Source organism: Erythrolamprus reginae, chromosome 12 (genome assembly GCF_031021105.1).
Source record: "Erythrolamprus reginae isolate rEryReg1 chromosome 12, rEryReg1.hap1, whole genome shotgun sequence".
Classification (NCBI taxonomy): domain Eukaryota; kingdom Metazoa; phylum Chordata; class Lepidosauria; order Squamata; family Dipsadidae; genus Erythrolamprus; species Erythrolamprus reginae.
In genome coordinates this window covers 34499256-34515561 of record NC_091961.1, presented here as the reverse complement: position 1 = coordinate 34515561, position 16306 = coordinate 34499256, and the positions used below count along the sequence as shown (strand labels likewise).

Below are 16306 nucleotides of genomic sequence, written 5' to 3'. Positions count from 1 at the left end.
GCGGGTCCTGCCGTGGCTGTGGGGCCCGCAGCGGGGAGGGGGCATTCCTACGCCCACCTGTTGCTCGCGGGGCTGTCTGGCAGGGGAGTTTGGCTCCTCTCGGCTGGGATCGGCGGTGGTGGAGCTGAATCCCTCAAGCCGCCACTGAGCCAACCTGCAGCCCAGCAAAGCGTTGTCTTACAGGGGGGGGGGCTGAACCCACCGTCACCTGGATGATGGGGCAAAATAGGCGCCCTGGCATTGGCCCTGCCCGCAGCATCCCCGGCAGCCCTGGCATTAAAACCGCTGGGGGGCGGCAGCACCCTAGAGTTTCATGCTTTGTCGCCCCCTGATTTGTGCAGATAATTGTGTGTTTTCAGGGGTTGGGAGGACAAGCCCAGCATTTCTCTCCTTCACAAGCCTTTCCTGACCCCTTCCCCACCACTGTTCTTCATCCCAACCCCCCCCCCCAGAGGAGACGGTGGCGGCGCAAGTCAGCTGGGGAAGAAGGGAGATACAAGGGGAGACAGGAATATCTTTGTTTTCCCATGCAGAGGTCCCGCCTTTACTTGCCAGGTTTAAAAAACAGGTGGTGTGTTTGGGGGGGGTTTGTGAACTGGGGTGCTGCTGCTTGGCTGCCTGGGTCCCTCTATCTGCCTGTTTCAGTCCTTTCCTCCCTGAAAACGAGGTGCCAGCTGCTGGCCAGTGGGGATTCTCCTATTTTCCAGGGCCTGGCTGGTGGACCTGGAGGCTCATAGCCCAAGAGGCAAGCAGGCAAGCGGCCTAGAAAAGCCCCAGCAGGGTCCCAGCACTCCCCCTCCCCCCTCCTGCTGTACCTTAACCCAGGGGGCTGCTTGGGAGATGCGTGAGGTTGGCCCCCGATGGGGAAAGGTCACCCATGGCCTGAAGTTCCCCACTTAAATGTGATTTGTCTCTTGTGATCTGGTCAAAGGAGGGAATGGGGGGGGGCTGACCAGGCACAGATTGGGGGCCACTGTCGGCTGCAGCTCCTTCAGGCAAGAAGAACCTGTTGGCCGCTTCTATCTTCTCTGCTTTTCCTGGTGTCTTTAATCTAACACACACAGGCACAAGCACAAGTCAGCTTTCAGGCTGGTTCCAGTTGGAACACCAGGCAATGTGCAACCCCCGACAAGGGCTCAGCTGCCAGAAGCCATTTCCCAGCCATTGCAGAAGGGGAGGGGAGGGGAGGGAGGGGGAGAGCGAAAGAAGAGGACAGGGAGGGGGAAAGAGAGAGAGAGAAAAGGACGGAGAGAGAGAGAAGTGGACAAGGAGGAAGAAAGAGAGAGAGAATGAGAGACAGAGAGACAAGAGGACAGGGAGGGGGAAAGAGAGAGAGAATGAGAGAGAGAGAAAAGGACGGAGGGAGAGAGGGAGAGAGAATGAGAGACAGAGAGACAAGAGGACAGGGAGGGGGAAAGAGAGAGAGAATGAGAGAGAGAGAAAAGGACGGAGGGAGAGAGGGAGAGAGAGAAAAAAAGAGAATGAGAGAATGAGAGAGAGAAGAGGACAAGGAGGAAGAAAGAGAATGAGAGAGAGAGAGAAAAGGACGGAGAGAGAGAGAAGAGGACAAGGAGGAAGAAAGAGAGAGAGAATGAGAGACAGAGAGACAAGAGGACAGGGAGGGGGAAAGAGAGAGAGAATGAGAGAGAGAGAAAAGGACGGAGGGAGAGAGGGAGAGAGAGAAAAAAAGAGAATGAGAGAATGAGAGAGAGAGAAGAGGACAAGGAGGAAGAAAGAGAGAATGAGAGAGAGAGAGAAAAGGACGGAGAGAGAGAGAAGAGGACAAGGAGGAAGAAAGAGAGAGAGAATGAGAGACAGAGAGACAAGAGGACAGGGAGGGGGAAAGAGAGAGAGAATGAGAGAGAGAGAAAAGGACGGAGGGAGAGAGGGAGAGAGAAAAAAGAATGAGAGAATGAGAGAGAGAGAAAAGGACGGAGAGAGAGAGGGGAGGCAGCAAGGGGGGAGGGGGGGCAGCTGCCACCATAATTCAGAGAAGCAGATGGGGGGGGGGTAAAGAAAGTGGGAAGGCCCAAACTGGCAGGTCCATTTCCGGCAGAGAAGGTGTTCCTGTTCAGCAAAAGGCGAGAGAGGGAGGGGGGAGGCGCTGTGTGCCTGGGGAGTGGAAAGACTGTGAGCCGCCAAGGCCAAGGCACAGAAGCACCCAAGTGGAGAGGCCTGTGGTGCTGCCAGGCGGATCCTGCCCTGGGGAGGGTCACAGGGGGCCTGGCAGTCAGCACTCTCTGCCGGTGCCCATGCGGGGGGGGGGCTTTCTGAAGGGCCCTCGCACAGTGCAAGTGCACCCCGCCCTGCCCCAGCGGGTCTGGCTATGGCCCCAGACACATCCTTCCAGCCAGAGTCCCCAGCTGGTTCCAAAAGCAGCCGAGGGGGTCCGAGAACCCTGGGGGGAACCCGGCTGCCCCATGGGGGTCCAAGGCAAGAGGGTGCGGCCGCCCCACCTTCATGATCGTCTTCCGCTTCCCCAGAAAGGGGCGTGGCTGTCCTCTTCTAGGGGGTCTGGCTCTGCAAGGCAAGACGGGGAAAAGGGGGGAGGTTCCTGAGCAAGGCTAGGAGGGGCCACAGGCCTCGTGGGAGGAAACCCCTCCTGGCCGCAGAGTAGCCTCCCTTCGGCCAGCATGCTGTCCCTGGACTGCCGCTTGAGTCTGCAGTGACCCCTCAACCCGGCCTGAATGGGTCACCTGGCCCAGCCCTTGGGAGGGGAACCTTCCTTGGCTGTGCCCTAAGGCAGCTGAAGCCCCCTCCCCTCTTCTGAGAGAAAGGAAGGCTCCACCCCCACACCGCCCAGTTATGCGCCATCTGAGCTGGAGGGGAAGTTCCAACTGCTGGACCTTTCTGCTTACCTGCCCCCCCCCAGAGCCGCCCAGGGAAAGGGTGGAGGCGCTGGGCTTGGAGGCTCCCTGGGAAAGGGGGGGGGAGCCCCAGCGCATCTCCCAGAGAGCAGCCAGGCCTAAGCCCAACCCCTGCCAGGCCAGGAGGGCCCTTCATCGAGCGTGCCAGGGCCGTGGGGGCTCTAGCTTCTTTCCGTGCCCCTCCCCTCTGGGCCTGCACGCCACCCGAACTCCCCTCTGGGCCTCCCCTTAAGGCAGGCGAGCCAGGGCCTCTCACCTCCATCCGGCTGTAAATCCAGCCCAGATACTTGGTCACTTGGGAATAGACGCCTGGCTTGTTTCGCTGCCCACAGCCGGTTCCCCAGCTGGTGACCCCAGCCAAGTACCACCGATGACTGTCCTGACAAACCAGGGGGCCACCGCTGTCACCCTAGGCAGAGAGAAACGGGCATTAGGGATCGGGGGGGGTGTCACAATCCCCACCTGGCATTCTGGGGTTTGGTCATTTCTTCAGAAATTATTTTCTGAAACAATATTGTGCTCAGCGGGGATGACAGAAAGGGGGGGGGTGTTTCATGGTTTCATTTTAAGATTAGTACCTTAAACTACAGATATAGTTTGAAAGCTATCCTGTCACATTTGTATAATATTTTTAAAATCACAGCAATAAAATAATTGTAAAGCTAATTTTACATGATTAAGATGTAGCACATTCAAGTACTTTAAAACTAATAGCAATGGTAATTCTGAATTTGGAAGAGCCATTCCATGGGGGGGGGGGGCGCAAAGGAGCGTTTGGGGGGGCAGAATACAACTGCTCTCCCCCAAGTTCAAAAGTCCTCTGCAAGTGTGCAAGATATCAGGGGGGGTTGCCAGAAAGGATGGTGTTGCGTATTAAGTATTTGAATTTAAGCAGTTTCCACCCAGGAACTCCGACTGGGGGAGCAGCTTCCTTTTCCAATAACCTTCCCTCGTCTCTCGCTCAGTTGGTGTGGGGAAACGTACACGTCACTAAAGTCTGGCAGACTTGTAACAGACTGGTTGCATCAGTCTAACTCTTCCACTTTCTCTCCAAGCAAGAAAACCCCTTTTACCTGGCAAGAGTCTTTGCCCCCCTGCAAAAACCCAGCACACATCATGCGGGGGGTCAGGAGACCCTCGTAGACGTTGCGGCTGCTGCAGAGCCGATAGTCAATGATCCTCACTTCTGCTTCCCGCAGGACGGGCGATGTGTTCTCTGCACAGGGCCAGAAGTACGTCACGGAAGGAGAGCCATCGGCTGCCCATGCTGGGATCGGGCTTGGTCCCGGAATCCCAGATAGGACAGCTAAGGCGTCCCCACCTCACTCCTCGCCCCCTCGGCCCCCCTCACCTTCACTTTCACTGGTTTTGCCAAAGCCGGTGATGAAGCAGGCCCTCCCGGGGAGAAACCTTTGGCCTGACATGGGAAGGCAGGCTGGCCGAACCTGAGCTGGAAAAGGGAGAAGCGAGTGAGCCCCCCCTCGCACCAAAGGCAACCGGCCCACTAGCCCTGCTGAGCTGAGCCGCCCAAGGCGATTATTATTTATTATTATTATTATTATTTATTAGATTTGTATGCCGCCCCCTCCGAAGACTTCACCTGAGAGGGCCAAGGGCTGGGACAGCTTCACCAGGGCAATGTCATAGTCATCGTACTCATCGCTGTAGTTAGCATTGATGATGACCTCAGTGACCAGGACCCCTTCCTTCGTCTGCGTGAGGTCGGAGGTCCCGGCATGGACCTTCCATTCATCCAGGATTTTCACGCTGTTTCTGAAAAAGTCCAGAGGCAAAAGGTTGCAGGGGTCTCTGGCCCAGAGCACAGATGTCCAGGGAGAGATTTCTCTGAGACGGGGGCCGTGGGAATCAACCCCGATCCTCTACAATCCAATTTATTATTATTATTATTATTATTATTATTATTATTATTATTATTAATTAGATTTGTATGCCGCCCTTCTCTAAAGACTCGGGGTGGCTCACAAGATACAATATAAACAATGCAACAACAAATCTAATTAATTAAAAAAATTACAAACTAAAATCCCAATATATTAAAATCAGTCATTTAGTTATTCAAATTGAGACAGAAAATTGACCCAAGAGAAGACGCTGGTGAGAATGAGACCGTTATAGGGGTGGGGCTGTTGCCCTCAAATGACGCCGCAGAGCACCAGGGGTCTGACTCTCCTGGCCCACTTCCGGGTGGGGGGCTTCCCTCCCACCGGCTTCCATCCATCCCTCCGCCCTCCCAGGCTCCTCTCGAAGCTGGCCTTACATGAAGAAGCAGTGGGCTGCGGTCAGCACCCACTGCGCATCAATGACCGTGCCACCACAGATGTGCGCAGAGCCGTACTGGAGGCTGACCTGCCAGGGCCATTTGCTGGCCGATGCTTCGGCGCCTCCCACAATGCGGCTGGATGTCCGCTGCCCACAGTCTGCAGGGAGAAAGGCCCAGGAGCCTCCGTTGGGGGGGCAGGAGCACAGACCCCTGTGCCTTACCGGCCCACCTGGAGTGGAGAGGCATGCGAGGCCCCTCCCTCCTTTATCAGCCCAGCCCCCAAGCGCACACCCGCAGTTTCCACGGGTGGCTCTCCGCCATGGCTTTTCAAGGGGACGGGAGCTTGAGGAAGGAGGCGGGGGAGTGCGGCCTGGTCCCTCTTCAACGAGGGCACAGCAGAGGTCCAGAAGCCCCTCCCTCGGGGTCTTGGAGGCAGGCCCACCCCTCCCAGCCCCCTCTGGCCCCTTACTTGTGCACCGGAGAGAAACGTGCTTTGCAGAAGGGCACCAGGAGCTGCAGAGGAGAAGAATAAAGCAGAGGGGGAGAGAGGAGCCGAGTCTGCGGCCAACGGGGCCTTTCACCAGCCACGGGGAGACCTCAGACCCCACCCCGAGTCGGTCTGCCTGTCTGGGAGGAAGGGCCACTGTCGAGGGCCCCGCCAGAGGAAAGCTCCAGAGAGCAGTGAGGGGCAGGGGCTTCCCACCGGTGGGCCCGAGGGCGAAGGGCTCGAGGCCTCTCGGGAGCAGATCTGCAGCCCCTGCCTGCACCGAGTGGCACCTGTCAGGCTAGAGTGAGGGCAGAGGGGGGCAGGGGAGGCCTTGGGGGGGGAGCGCCAGAGAGCCAGGTGCCAAGTGGCAGCAGAGTCTGGGTGTTGGCAGAAAAGCCCTTCGCATGCTGATTCCAGGCAGGAGGACTAAGCCCCCCCCCAAGCAGGACTCTGAGGGCTTAACTGGCCACTAGGAGTGACCCTCGCTCTGGAGGGCCACGCTAGGCGAGGTGAGAATGTTCCTCATTATTCTCTTGAGGGGCTGGGGTGGAGGCCTTCGGGAACCACGGGGCACAGCCTGGTGGCAAACTATCTTGAGAAAGGTGCAGCCCCCTGTCCTCAGCACGTTTTGGCCAAATAATGAACACGGCCGCCAGAGGTCAGCCAGGGTTTTCATCTCGTGTCTCAGTTGGAAGACTGAAAGTTTTCTTTGCCTTGGTGCCTGGGCATTGATGCGTCTTCAATGAATCACAAGCCTTACCCTTACCAGGTCTCTGTGGCCCCTGGGGGGGTCAGGGACACTCATTCAAGCCCCCCCCCACTGTGCAGCATTGGCCCTAGCAGACCAGGCTGTCCTTGGCATCCAGGGAGCCCCCAGGGTCCGCCTGCCCTGAATGGCATGGGCCTGCCAGCACTCGGTGGGGGCCACGAGGGAGGGGGCTTCCTTCCAACCCACCACCTCACCCCCAGCAGCCCACTCGTTACCTGTTGAGGCTCTGCTGGATGGTCTTGCGCATCTCTCCGGCCACAAGGCTCTCGCCAGAGGGCACCAGCGGGACGTATTCTGTGTTGGAAGCGCTAGGGAGGCAGGAGAGAGCGGCGGCTGAAGGGGGGCTGCCTGGGGTGGGGGGCTTGGCTGCCCGGGGAAGCTGTGGAGCGGCTCCCCAGCACACCCGCCAGGCCAGGCCGCCATGGACACGGCTCGACCAGGAGTGGACAGTGACTAAAAACTGAACATTATCTGTACTTCATAACATCCCTGGCACAGCATGCAGCCCCCACCCCCACCAGGATGCTCAGTTTGCCCACAGCCACGTCTCTTTTCCTCACCACAAGCCCCCCCCCAGCCCATTCATCTGAAGGAGTGCAGTCCGCAAGCATCCTTTTTCCCACCAGGGCACTCTGCACGTGACCCGGGACCAGCCAAGCAAGCCCCAGAGGCCAAGGGAAGGCAGGCGGTCCCCTCCCTCCCTCTGTGGCCTCCCTCCCCACCTTACAAGGAGGCCCAGAATTACTTCAGGAATCCGAGCTGTTGGCAGGTCTTTCGGGAGAAGGCCTCGGTCCAGGCCTGGCTGCAGACGGGCAGCCACGCGCTCTCTGACCCTGAGTAGACGTGGAGCACGGACTGGTTCCACCCGAAGCGCACTGCAGAGCAGGGGAGGACGGAAGGAGCCCGCGTGGGCATTCCTGGGCGTCTCCCAGCCCCTTGGCCCGAGGCCCCTCCCCCGGCTGCCCGAGACCTTCCGGCTTACCACAGTCCAGTTCGTCACTCCTCTGAGAACAGTCGGGGACCCCATCGCACCGCACAGCGTGGTCACTGCAGCTCTCCGCGGGCTGCTTGTACACGATGCCTGTGCTGGACCTCCAGAGCAAAACTGGGAGGGGGACACAAGCCAGAGGCTCAGGTGAGTTTTTAGGTAGGGGGCTATTTCCTATTCCTTTCCCAGAAAAAGAATCCAGACCACCAAGCAGGGAACCTCTGTCCACGTGGGAAGGGAGAGAAACAAACAAACAAGGGACTTGTTGACCTTCCTGTGTGCAGCCTCAGTTTCCCTTCTCCCGAAGGCTACGGATGGCAGCTTCTCAGCCCCTCCCTCTTTGGATCAACTGTGTCCTGTCTATACTGCAAGGAGGAATGCCTGCCCCCCCCCCAGCTGCACAAGTCCCCGGTTCTCATCGTTATTAGGCAGCGGGTGGCAGGCAGGCAGGTTCCCTCCAGAGGCTCCTGCAGAGAGTTGGAAGCAGCCTTCGTGCCAGAGATCATTCCCCAGCATTGTGATGGTGTGCAGGTGTCACCACCAACGAGCCTCTGCGGGGGAGGAGTTTTAAAGGACAACTGTGTTTGTCCAAGGTATCCCAAAATCACATTGAGCCTGGTAGCATCGTTTCTGACCACAAAACTTTATCCATATGTCTGATGAAGTCAGCGGCAGCCTGTGAACGTTTGCCTTTAAGTAAAATATGATGATGCAAAGGATACTAGCAGAATCCCTCTGATTTGTGGCCCAGAAATGGTGGTCTTTGGTGGTCTGTTCATTTCTCACCTCATTGTCCATGCTATTAAAACCAGCAGTTGAGACGGAAAAAACTTACTAAACATTTGGATAGAAATAAGGAAGAAACACTATTGCAATGTCCCAAAATGGATTTCAGTAACAGAAGCAGTCATATATCTGAACTTGATAGATGTAAACAAGATAGCAACGTAACATCTCTTAGATGAACATGGTGATCTGAAGTCAAAGTAAGAACTCAAAGAAAAAGGAATATAACTTGATTGGTGGCACTACTTACAGGTCCAGACTCCAAACAAAATATAACAAAGATAAAACAAATTATGGGTTCCAAAAAACTAATAAATTAGATAGAAAACTATTGGGCACAGAGGAAAAAAATCTCTCCAAACCATACAACTTCCTACTTCAATACAACCTACACAAAGAGGTGGTAAAAGGATTGATGATCGCACGGGCCCAAAATTTTGATTACCCAATTAATCTAACTGAATGGGAGGAAATTTGGAATGTAAATTATAAATTAACATTGGCAATAGCATATAAAGAAAACACATATAAAATGTTTTACCGGTGGTGTCTCCCCCCAGCACGATTGGCAAAAACATTTCCAAAACTCTCTCCAAGATGATGGTAACGTAAAAAAAGAATTGGGAACATAGCACCACCTCTGGTGGACCTGCCCTGAGGTGAGGAACTTCTGGAATAAAGTCAAAAACAGTCTAGAACAAATTACCTCTCAAACGATTCCCTTAAAGCCGGAACTTTTCTTATTAGGTATCTTTAGAGAGAAGAGGACAAAAGTAGAGAGATACCTAATTTTACATAGTACAACAGCAGTCAGAATTATATATGCACAAAACTGGAAATCTGAATGAATCCCAACTATATTAAATATGATTGTGCAGAAATGAGTACGTTTTCACTGGGAGAACAAAGAGGAGCTGGAATTCTGTAAAACCTGGGACAGGTGGTAGAGCTGGTTAAGGCAGAACAAATACCAAAAATTGCTAGAATGACACCTCACAAAGTAAGACACCACAGGGAACAATAGTGACCCACTTTCTGTACCGACTGGAAGGAACCGTGAGGATATTCACATATTTAGTTATTATGGATTAATCAAACGAAAGAATTGTTGAAAAAGAAAAAAAATGTTTTAATGTAACAATAAATTGAATATAATATACTATGCTAGTAAGAGTGAATAAGAATGATTCTAATATAAATAATAAGTACTGTACATAGGAAAATACAAGGATACAGTACCAATAAACCGTAAAATGAAAGTGTCAATGAAATAATTGACGTCCATGATTAATACACACATCAAATGCATATTACATGTTATATGTAAATGTATATGTTTGTATGTCGGTTTGTCTTTTTGTTTTTAATAAAACCAATAAAGATTATTTTTTTAAAATAATCAGGTCTTAACCAGGCTTTCTCCTTGAGGCTCTGCAGAGTCATCACCTGGAAATGTGGGACCAGCTCCCACCCCTCTCTCGGTTCCAGAGAAGCCTCTTTCCTTGTTCAGAAATCATGGTGGGGGTCTGTGAATCTCTGAGAAGGAGAAAAGGCTGGGGACACACACACACACACGCACGCACGCACACACAACCCCTGCTCAGGAAGGGTCTCTGCCCAGCCTTTGGCCCCCTCCGCCTTCCCTTCCCGCCATGAGAAAGAGATTCAGGCGAGATACGGGGTTTTTTGCCTACAATGGGGGCAGAGCAGCTTTTGAGCCAGCATGGGAGGAGGGGGAAAGAGAAAGTAACCCTGCTGGGGGTGAGTCTGAGATTGATCCTCCCAACGAGGGACCCGGGGGCAAGAGAAAAGTGAGGAGGGGCCACAGAAGAGCATTGCGGCTCTACAAAGGCAGAGCCACCCCAGCCACAGCCACAGTATGATCACGCCTTCCTTCGTGGAACCTGACCTCTCCAGCAATGCGAAGTCTGCTGGTCATTCCTTTGGCCACCAAAGAGACCTGGCTCTTTCGACTGAGCCCCAGATACCAGCAGGGAATGTCTGCATAGCTGGAAAGACCCCCTGCCCACCCTCATTCATTCATTCATTCATTCACTCATTCGATGTCTATGCCGCCCTTCTCGAGGTGACTCAGGGTGGCATACAACATTAAATATAACGATATATAGGAAATAACTATAACATATGAAAATTTACTAAAACATTTCAAAATAATCCACACACGTTCGTCCAATGCAATCGTATCTCGTATTGGCCGGAGACAGCCTCGTCACTCACAGCCCCCCTGCCTGCCAGTAAAAGTAGGGTCTTAAAGCCTTACGAAAGACCAGGAGGGAGGGGGTGGTATGAATGTCTGGAGGGAGTTCGTTCCAGAGGGCCGGGGCCACCACAGAGAAGGCTCTTTCCCTGGGCCCCTCCAGTTGACATTGTCTGGCTGACGGGACCTGGAGAAGGCCAAGTCTGTGGGACCCCCCTGGCCGCTGGGACGCACGAGGCAGGAGGTGGTCCCGAAGGGAGTCTGGTCCTAAGCCACGTAGGGCTTTGTGGGTCATAACCAGCACTGCCAATTGGGCCCGGAGTCCAATGGGCAGCCAGGGCAGCCAGCGGACTGATGTTGAAACGTGGGCATTCCTGCACACGCTCAGTTGCAAGCAAGCCAAGCAGAGGGCAGGACCAGAAGTCGCGGTGGAAGCTTCCTTAACCCGTGGAACGGCTTCCCTCCTGGCGCTGTGGGTGCCCCATGGGCGGAGGCTTTAAAGAAGGAATCGGGTGGCCCTTCGTCTAGAATGGCAAGGGGGATCCTGCCACGGGGAGGGGGCTGGGCCTCCTACTCTGATCACCAAGAGAAATGGGGGGGGGACTCACAGAGCAGGATGAGGGCCACCAACAGCGCGATGAGGACGAGGAGGCAGGCGATGAGGGCCACCCTCTTCGGGCCCATTCCCCAGAACATCTCGGCCGTGTGGCTGGAGGCAGCTGTGGGTGGCGAAAGGAAGAGTTGTGGGAGAAGCCAGAGATGGAGGGCTGGGGGCTGAGCAGCAAGGGGTGCACCAGGCGGACCTGGGCAAACGCCCCCCTCGCCACAGCTGAAAGATGGTTCTCTAATGTGAGCTGTGGATCGAGGAGGACGCCCAAGTTGCGGACCCTCTCTGAGGTGGTCAATAATTCCCCCCCCCAGGGTTATGGACGGACAGATGGAATTGTTCTTGGGAGGCAGAACCCACAGCCACTGCCTCTTATCAGGGTTGAGTTTGAGTCTGTTGACACCCATCCAGACCCCAATAGCCTCCAGGCACCGGCACATCACTTCCACTGCTTCACTGACTGGACATATGCATCCCCCCCCCCCCATTAGGAGGTTCCTGCAGGTTTTTACCACTTGGATTTCACCAGCTACGCAGGGCGGGGAGCTTGGTCTGGTTTCTGCAGCTTAAGGTCTGAGGGCGGCACCTCGAATGGTCTCACCTGATGGGCCCCCCCGAGAGGCAGCGGGTGGAAATGCATGGAGGACAGGGCTCAGGACCTCCTGGCCAGGGAGTGGACCCTCCTGTGGGCAAAGAAGACCAAAGTTAGAAAAGAGATCCAAGGATCGAAGTTTGGACGCATCCGAACAGGAGTGGTGGTCCTAAGCCCCCTCTTTCCCCCCCAGCATGCTTGCCATTCATAGCCAAGGCATTGCAGGGCCACGAGCCATTTCTGGAGTGGCCCCTTGGCCAAGGAATTGGCCCCTTTCTTTGTGGAGACCCAGTTTCCAGCTGCCTGAATTAGGACACCGTCCGGCACTATCCTTGCCAGAAGCTGTCTTCAGGCAAGGGGGCAAGGGGGCAAGGTAGGTCCTTCTGGCTGAATCACCCACAACTTCTGATGGCCATTCCAGTGGTCGTCCTCAGTGTTAGGCAGTTTCTCCTTAATTCCATATTGCTTCTCTCCTTGATTAGTTTCCATCTATTGTTTCTTGTCCTTCTGGGGCTCTGGAATTGACCCCTCCTCTTCGTGGCAGCCCCTCAAATATCCTCCCCACAAGTCCTTCTTGTCTCTAGACCATCCAAACAAATTCCTGCAACCGTTCTTCACGTGCTTCAGTCTGAAGAACTTTAGTCGCCTTAGTTGCTCTTTGAACTTTTCCCAAAGTCTCAGCCCCTTTTTTGTAATATGAGCAAAACTGGAGGCAGCATTGCAGGTGTGGCCTGATTAAAGGTTCCTGAAGTGGCCCCATCACTTCATGTGACTCTGTGCCTCTGTTTCTACAACCAAGGATTGTATTCGTTTTCTTGACTGCTGCCGCCGGACCTTTCTGGCTCATGTTGAAGTGATGGTCCACTCGGACTCCGAGATTCCTCCCACAGCTACTGTCTGAGCCGCAGGCTGCACTTTGCTTTTCCCCACCTTAAATTTCACACTGTTGTTGTTATAGGGCCCATCGTTCAAGCCTGCCAGGGTCTGAGTTCAGGGCGGAGTGGCCACTCCTGCCAACTTATTCTCGGCAGTTTAGATACTACACGAAAACGAAAGGGCCTGCAAATGCTCTCGAGAGGCTTGGCTGGAAGAAAGAAGCGGCCACCCAGGGGTCAGAGAACAGAGACGCGGCCTGGCGTCTGTTCTGGCCCTGCAGCCTCCCCCACCCCCAAGGACGGTGAGAGCCCCCGGCCGGAGGATTTGCATGATGCTGCCCAGCACTGAGGATGCAGGATTGATGGGGGAGGTGGCCCTCCCCCTGTGAGGCTCCCAGTCCCAGGACTGCTGGAGACCTCAGCCCACCCCTCCTTCCCCTCTGGGGCTCCAGGGAGGGACCAGCAGCTTCTTCCCCCCTCCCTCCCTGAGCCAACTCACCCAGCGCGGGGGCTGCTCCATGGCCTCTTCCCATCAGCAACCCTGGTGGGTCACTGCAGCCTTTCAAGGGCCACGGCCCCCTCCCTGGGCCGCAGAGAGCCTGGGAGCTTCAGAGGTTTGCCAGCATCCAACCCACAAGGTAGCTATGGGACAACTGCGCTGAGAGGCAGCTTACCTGTCTTACCTGCCTAGCACCCTCCCTGCTAGCTGAGTGTGGCAACCTCCAGAGCCAGGCAGGGGAGAAACTGGCCTGACCTGAAAGACCACTCAGCCCAGCCTCCCTGCCAGGTTTCTGAGGGCGGCTGGCTTCGGATCCTCCCTGGCCCAGAGAAATGGGGATTTCCTCCTGGCTGCTCCGTGGGGCCTCAGACGAGAGCCTGGGCAAATGCTGCTGCCCCCTGGCCAGGACCCTGAGCTGCTCTGCCCCCGAGGGAGGGAGGGAGGGAGGGAGGGAGGGAGGACCCCCAAAGGCAGAACCGGACTCAGGAGAGCAGGAAGGGTGAGGAGGAGAAAACAGGGGCCCCTACTTCCCACCCACCAGATTGGCTGCCACTCAAAGAGGTGGGCAGGAGGGCGTTTCTGGAACCCTGGACTGGTGGAAGGGGCCAAAGGCTTCTCCTCAGGGCAATGGTGACTTAATAGCTGACCAACTGCTGTAAAGTTGTAATACTGTAACGATGATGTCAGGGTAGCAAAGAGTCAGCAAGATTATCTGATTGCTACCCCTTTAAGAGGCTGTAATATAAGATTGGCCCTTTGAGGGTGTGTGTGGGTGTGTGTGTGTGTGTGTGTGCGCGCACACTTCCACAGTATAGTTGATGATTGATTGCCTGTCTTTGCCTAGTATGTGTATGTATATATTCCTTGTAGATAAATCACTATTTCAAAGACAAACCTCTGTTTACTGTATTTTGATCCTGGGTTGTCTCAAAATAGTCACACTGTGGACACTCTGATAGGTTAGGGGCCGAGTCCTGAGAGAAGGCCAGAGAAACCAGAGAGAAGAGAAACCCAGGGAGAGCTTGTCCTAGATCTAGAGGAGTTGTGCATCGTGGTTTGTTAGGGGTTGGTGCTTGTAATGGAAACAAGCAACATGGCTTCTGTCAGCAGAATGGGAGGGGGTTTCACAGGGTCTCGGCTAAATGAGACACCAGCTGCCTCTCCTGGAGTGCGAAGATGGAGACGAACCTGTGAAGGGGGAAGTTGTGGATGATGGCACTAACCCACCAGCAGCCCTGGAGGGTGGGGACTAGAGGAGAAATTAAAAGGCCCTAGCCAGCATAATTCTGGTTTGGAGAAGAGGTCAGCGGATAGAGGCGAGGGGTCTCCCGTCTGCGGAAGAGGCATCGCACCGTGACTGCTGGCAGTAAAGTGTTGCTGACAAGGAGACTGTACCAAGCACAGCTGGAGCTGGGGGGAGAGAGCACGGCCACACATCTGCAGGCTGCGATGAAGATGTTCCTGGAGTCAGAGGAAAGAGGTCCAGTGAGGCACGCAATGCGCGTGTGGCGCTCAATTCGTGGGACGCTTCATGGGACGTTCTAATGACCAGCTGAGAGTCTCTGATGGGACTTAAGCACAGCAAAGTTGTTGACTGGCTGCTTGGAAGTTGGAACCAGAGTTTTATTGGTAGCAATAGACAAACCGAAAGTCACCCAGTCCTCTTCCTACCGTCTCCAGGCAGTACGAGCTGGTGCGTCTCATTCCAGAGCTTCCCGCGCATAGATCTGCACTGAGCAGAGGCCGTTGAACGGATGAGGCGTTTCCGTCCCTCTTTTGCCAACTCTGAAGAAGCCGGTGTGATCCTGAGGCCGTGAAGGAACTGAAAGTGGAACGGCTACTGGTGGAGGAGGAGGAAACGGATCTGGGTCCAGATGTGGTGACCATTTCTCAGGGGGGAACCGCTCAACTGGAACATGAACAAAATTGGGAAGTAGACTGAACAGATTCCTCAGAGCAGAACAATTACAACATTTGGGGGTTTTCTGTTTCTGTTTCTTTCTCAAAAGGGAAACATGAGACACGTTTATGAAATCATTCTCTCTCTGAGGACAAGTGGGACAGATTTTAATCTCTTTCTTATAATAATTTAGTGAGGTTGAAATTCAGGGAACTTTTAGAAAGTTGTTTTTTCATCCAGCACAATTAAACTAGGGAATGTCCACTTCCTGACGGGTCACCAACTGGAGCAGCGAAGGAGGGGATGGTGGACTTCAGGGACCATTATTTGTTTCCCTGGAAGAAATCAAACAAGGACAGTCCAGATTAGTAGTCAGATGGGAGACCACCAGGTGACCCCTGGACCAAAGGTCAGGCTGGGAAGAGACGGGCGAAACCCCTTCTGCACAATTTATTTATTTATTTATTTATTTATTTATTTATTTATTTATTTATTTATTTATTTATTTATTTATTTATTTATTTAGAATTTATTTATTTATTTATTTAGAATCCAATTATGGTAATATGGTCAAAAAACTTAAAAAAGACTTTCAATTGCCAAGAACACTGGTTGGAGGGCTGTCAGAAAAAGCACCCCAAGGCTCCAGCTGGAACGAGGCTGGGCCTGCGGTCTCCCCCTCTTCCTCCTCAACCGCCCGGCTGGGCCAGGAGGACCCCCCACTCGCCCACTGGAAGGCGGCCAGGCAGAACCAGCCCTGCCACCAGGGACACAGCTGCCTTTTCCTGCAGGGGGGCCACGGAACAAGCCCCAGCCTGCCCTTCCACCGAAGCTCAGCTGGCAGTTTGGACCCACGGAGCCACACTTTAGGAGGCCCGCGCTCCGTGGCCCTTGTGGCAGCCCAGGAAGGGCCAGGGCTCTGAGGGGCGGCTTTCCCCGCTGCTTCCCGGGGGCGCTTTTCGGGGGTGGGGGGTGGGGCCAAAGGAGGCTGATGGGAAGAGGCCTTGGCGGAAGGAGCTCGGCTTCGGCCCACCTCAAGTCCTCCTCCGTGCCGCGGGAAGTCCGGCTGCGGAAAACAGGCCAGTCAGAGGCGTCATGGGGGGTGGGAGGGAAACGGAACGAGCCGCATCCTCCCTGGCGCCGCTCTCTTTATCGGCCGCCCAAAAGGGAAAGGGCGGAATGCTGAGGCGCGCCGCTCCCGACTCCTGCTGCCCGCTGGTCAGTTCTGGAGGCTGGACCGGCGGATTCCCGGGACGCTCTTGCATGCAGCCTCGCGACCTTTGACCGCCGAAAGAGCCCCAAGGGAGGGTAGCCGGGCGGCCAATTGCCCAAGCGGTGGGGATCAGAAACGGCCTCGGAGTGGAGGACCCCACAGCTCCCCCAAAAGGCTTTGGGAGGCGGCAGTTCTCACGGGACGGGAGGAAGACCCCAGGCTCA

General features: G+C 54.8%; 1 protein-coding gene across 1 annotated transcript; it reads right to left on the bottom strand.

Annotated features, from left to right (window-relative positions):
• Window positions 1–2456: 2456 nt before the first annotated feature.
• Window positions 2457–14673, bottom strand: LOC139174690 (transmembrane protease serine 13-like). Its single transcript, XM_070765203.1, is given in 18 exon segments — window positions 2457–2520; window positions 3124–3276; window positions 3941–4083; window positions 4219–4317; window positions 4468–4640; window positions 5146–5305; window positions 5618–5661; window positions 6620–6712; window positions 7150–7279; window positions 7387–7509; window positions 11005–11127; window positions 11527–11690; window positions 11692–11775; window positions 12975–13069; window positions 13145–13238; window positions 13240–13288; window positions 14322–14430; window positions 14641–14673. Coding segments are annotated over 18 exon segments (1884 nt in total). The 3' UTR covers window positions 2457–2505.
• Between the last annotated feature and the right edge of the window lie 1633 nt (window positions 14674–16306).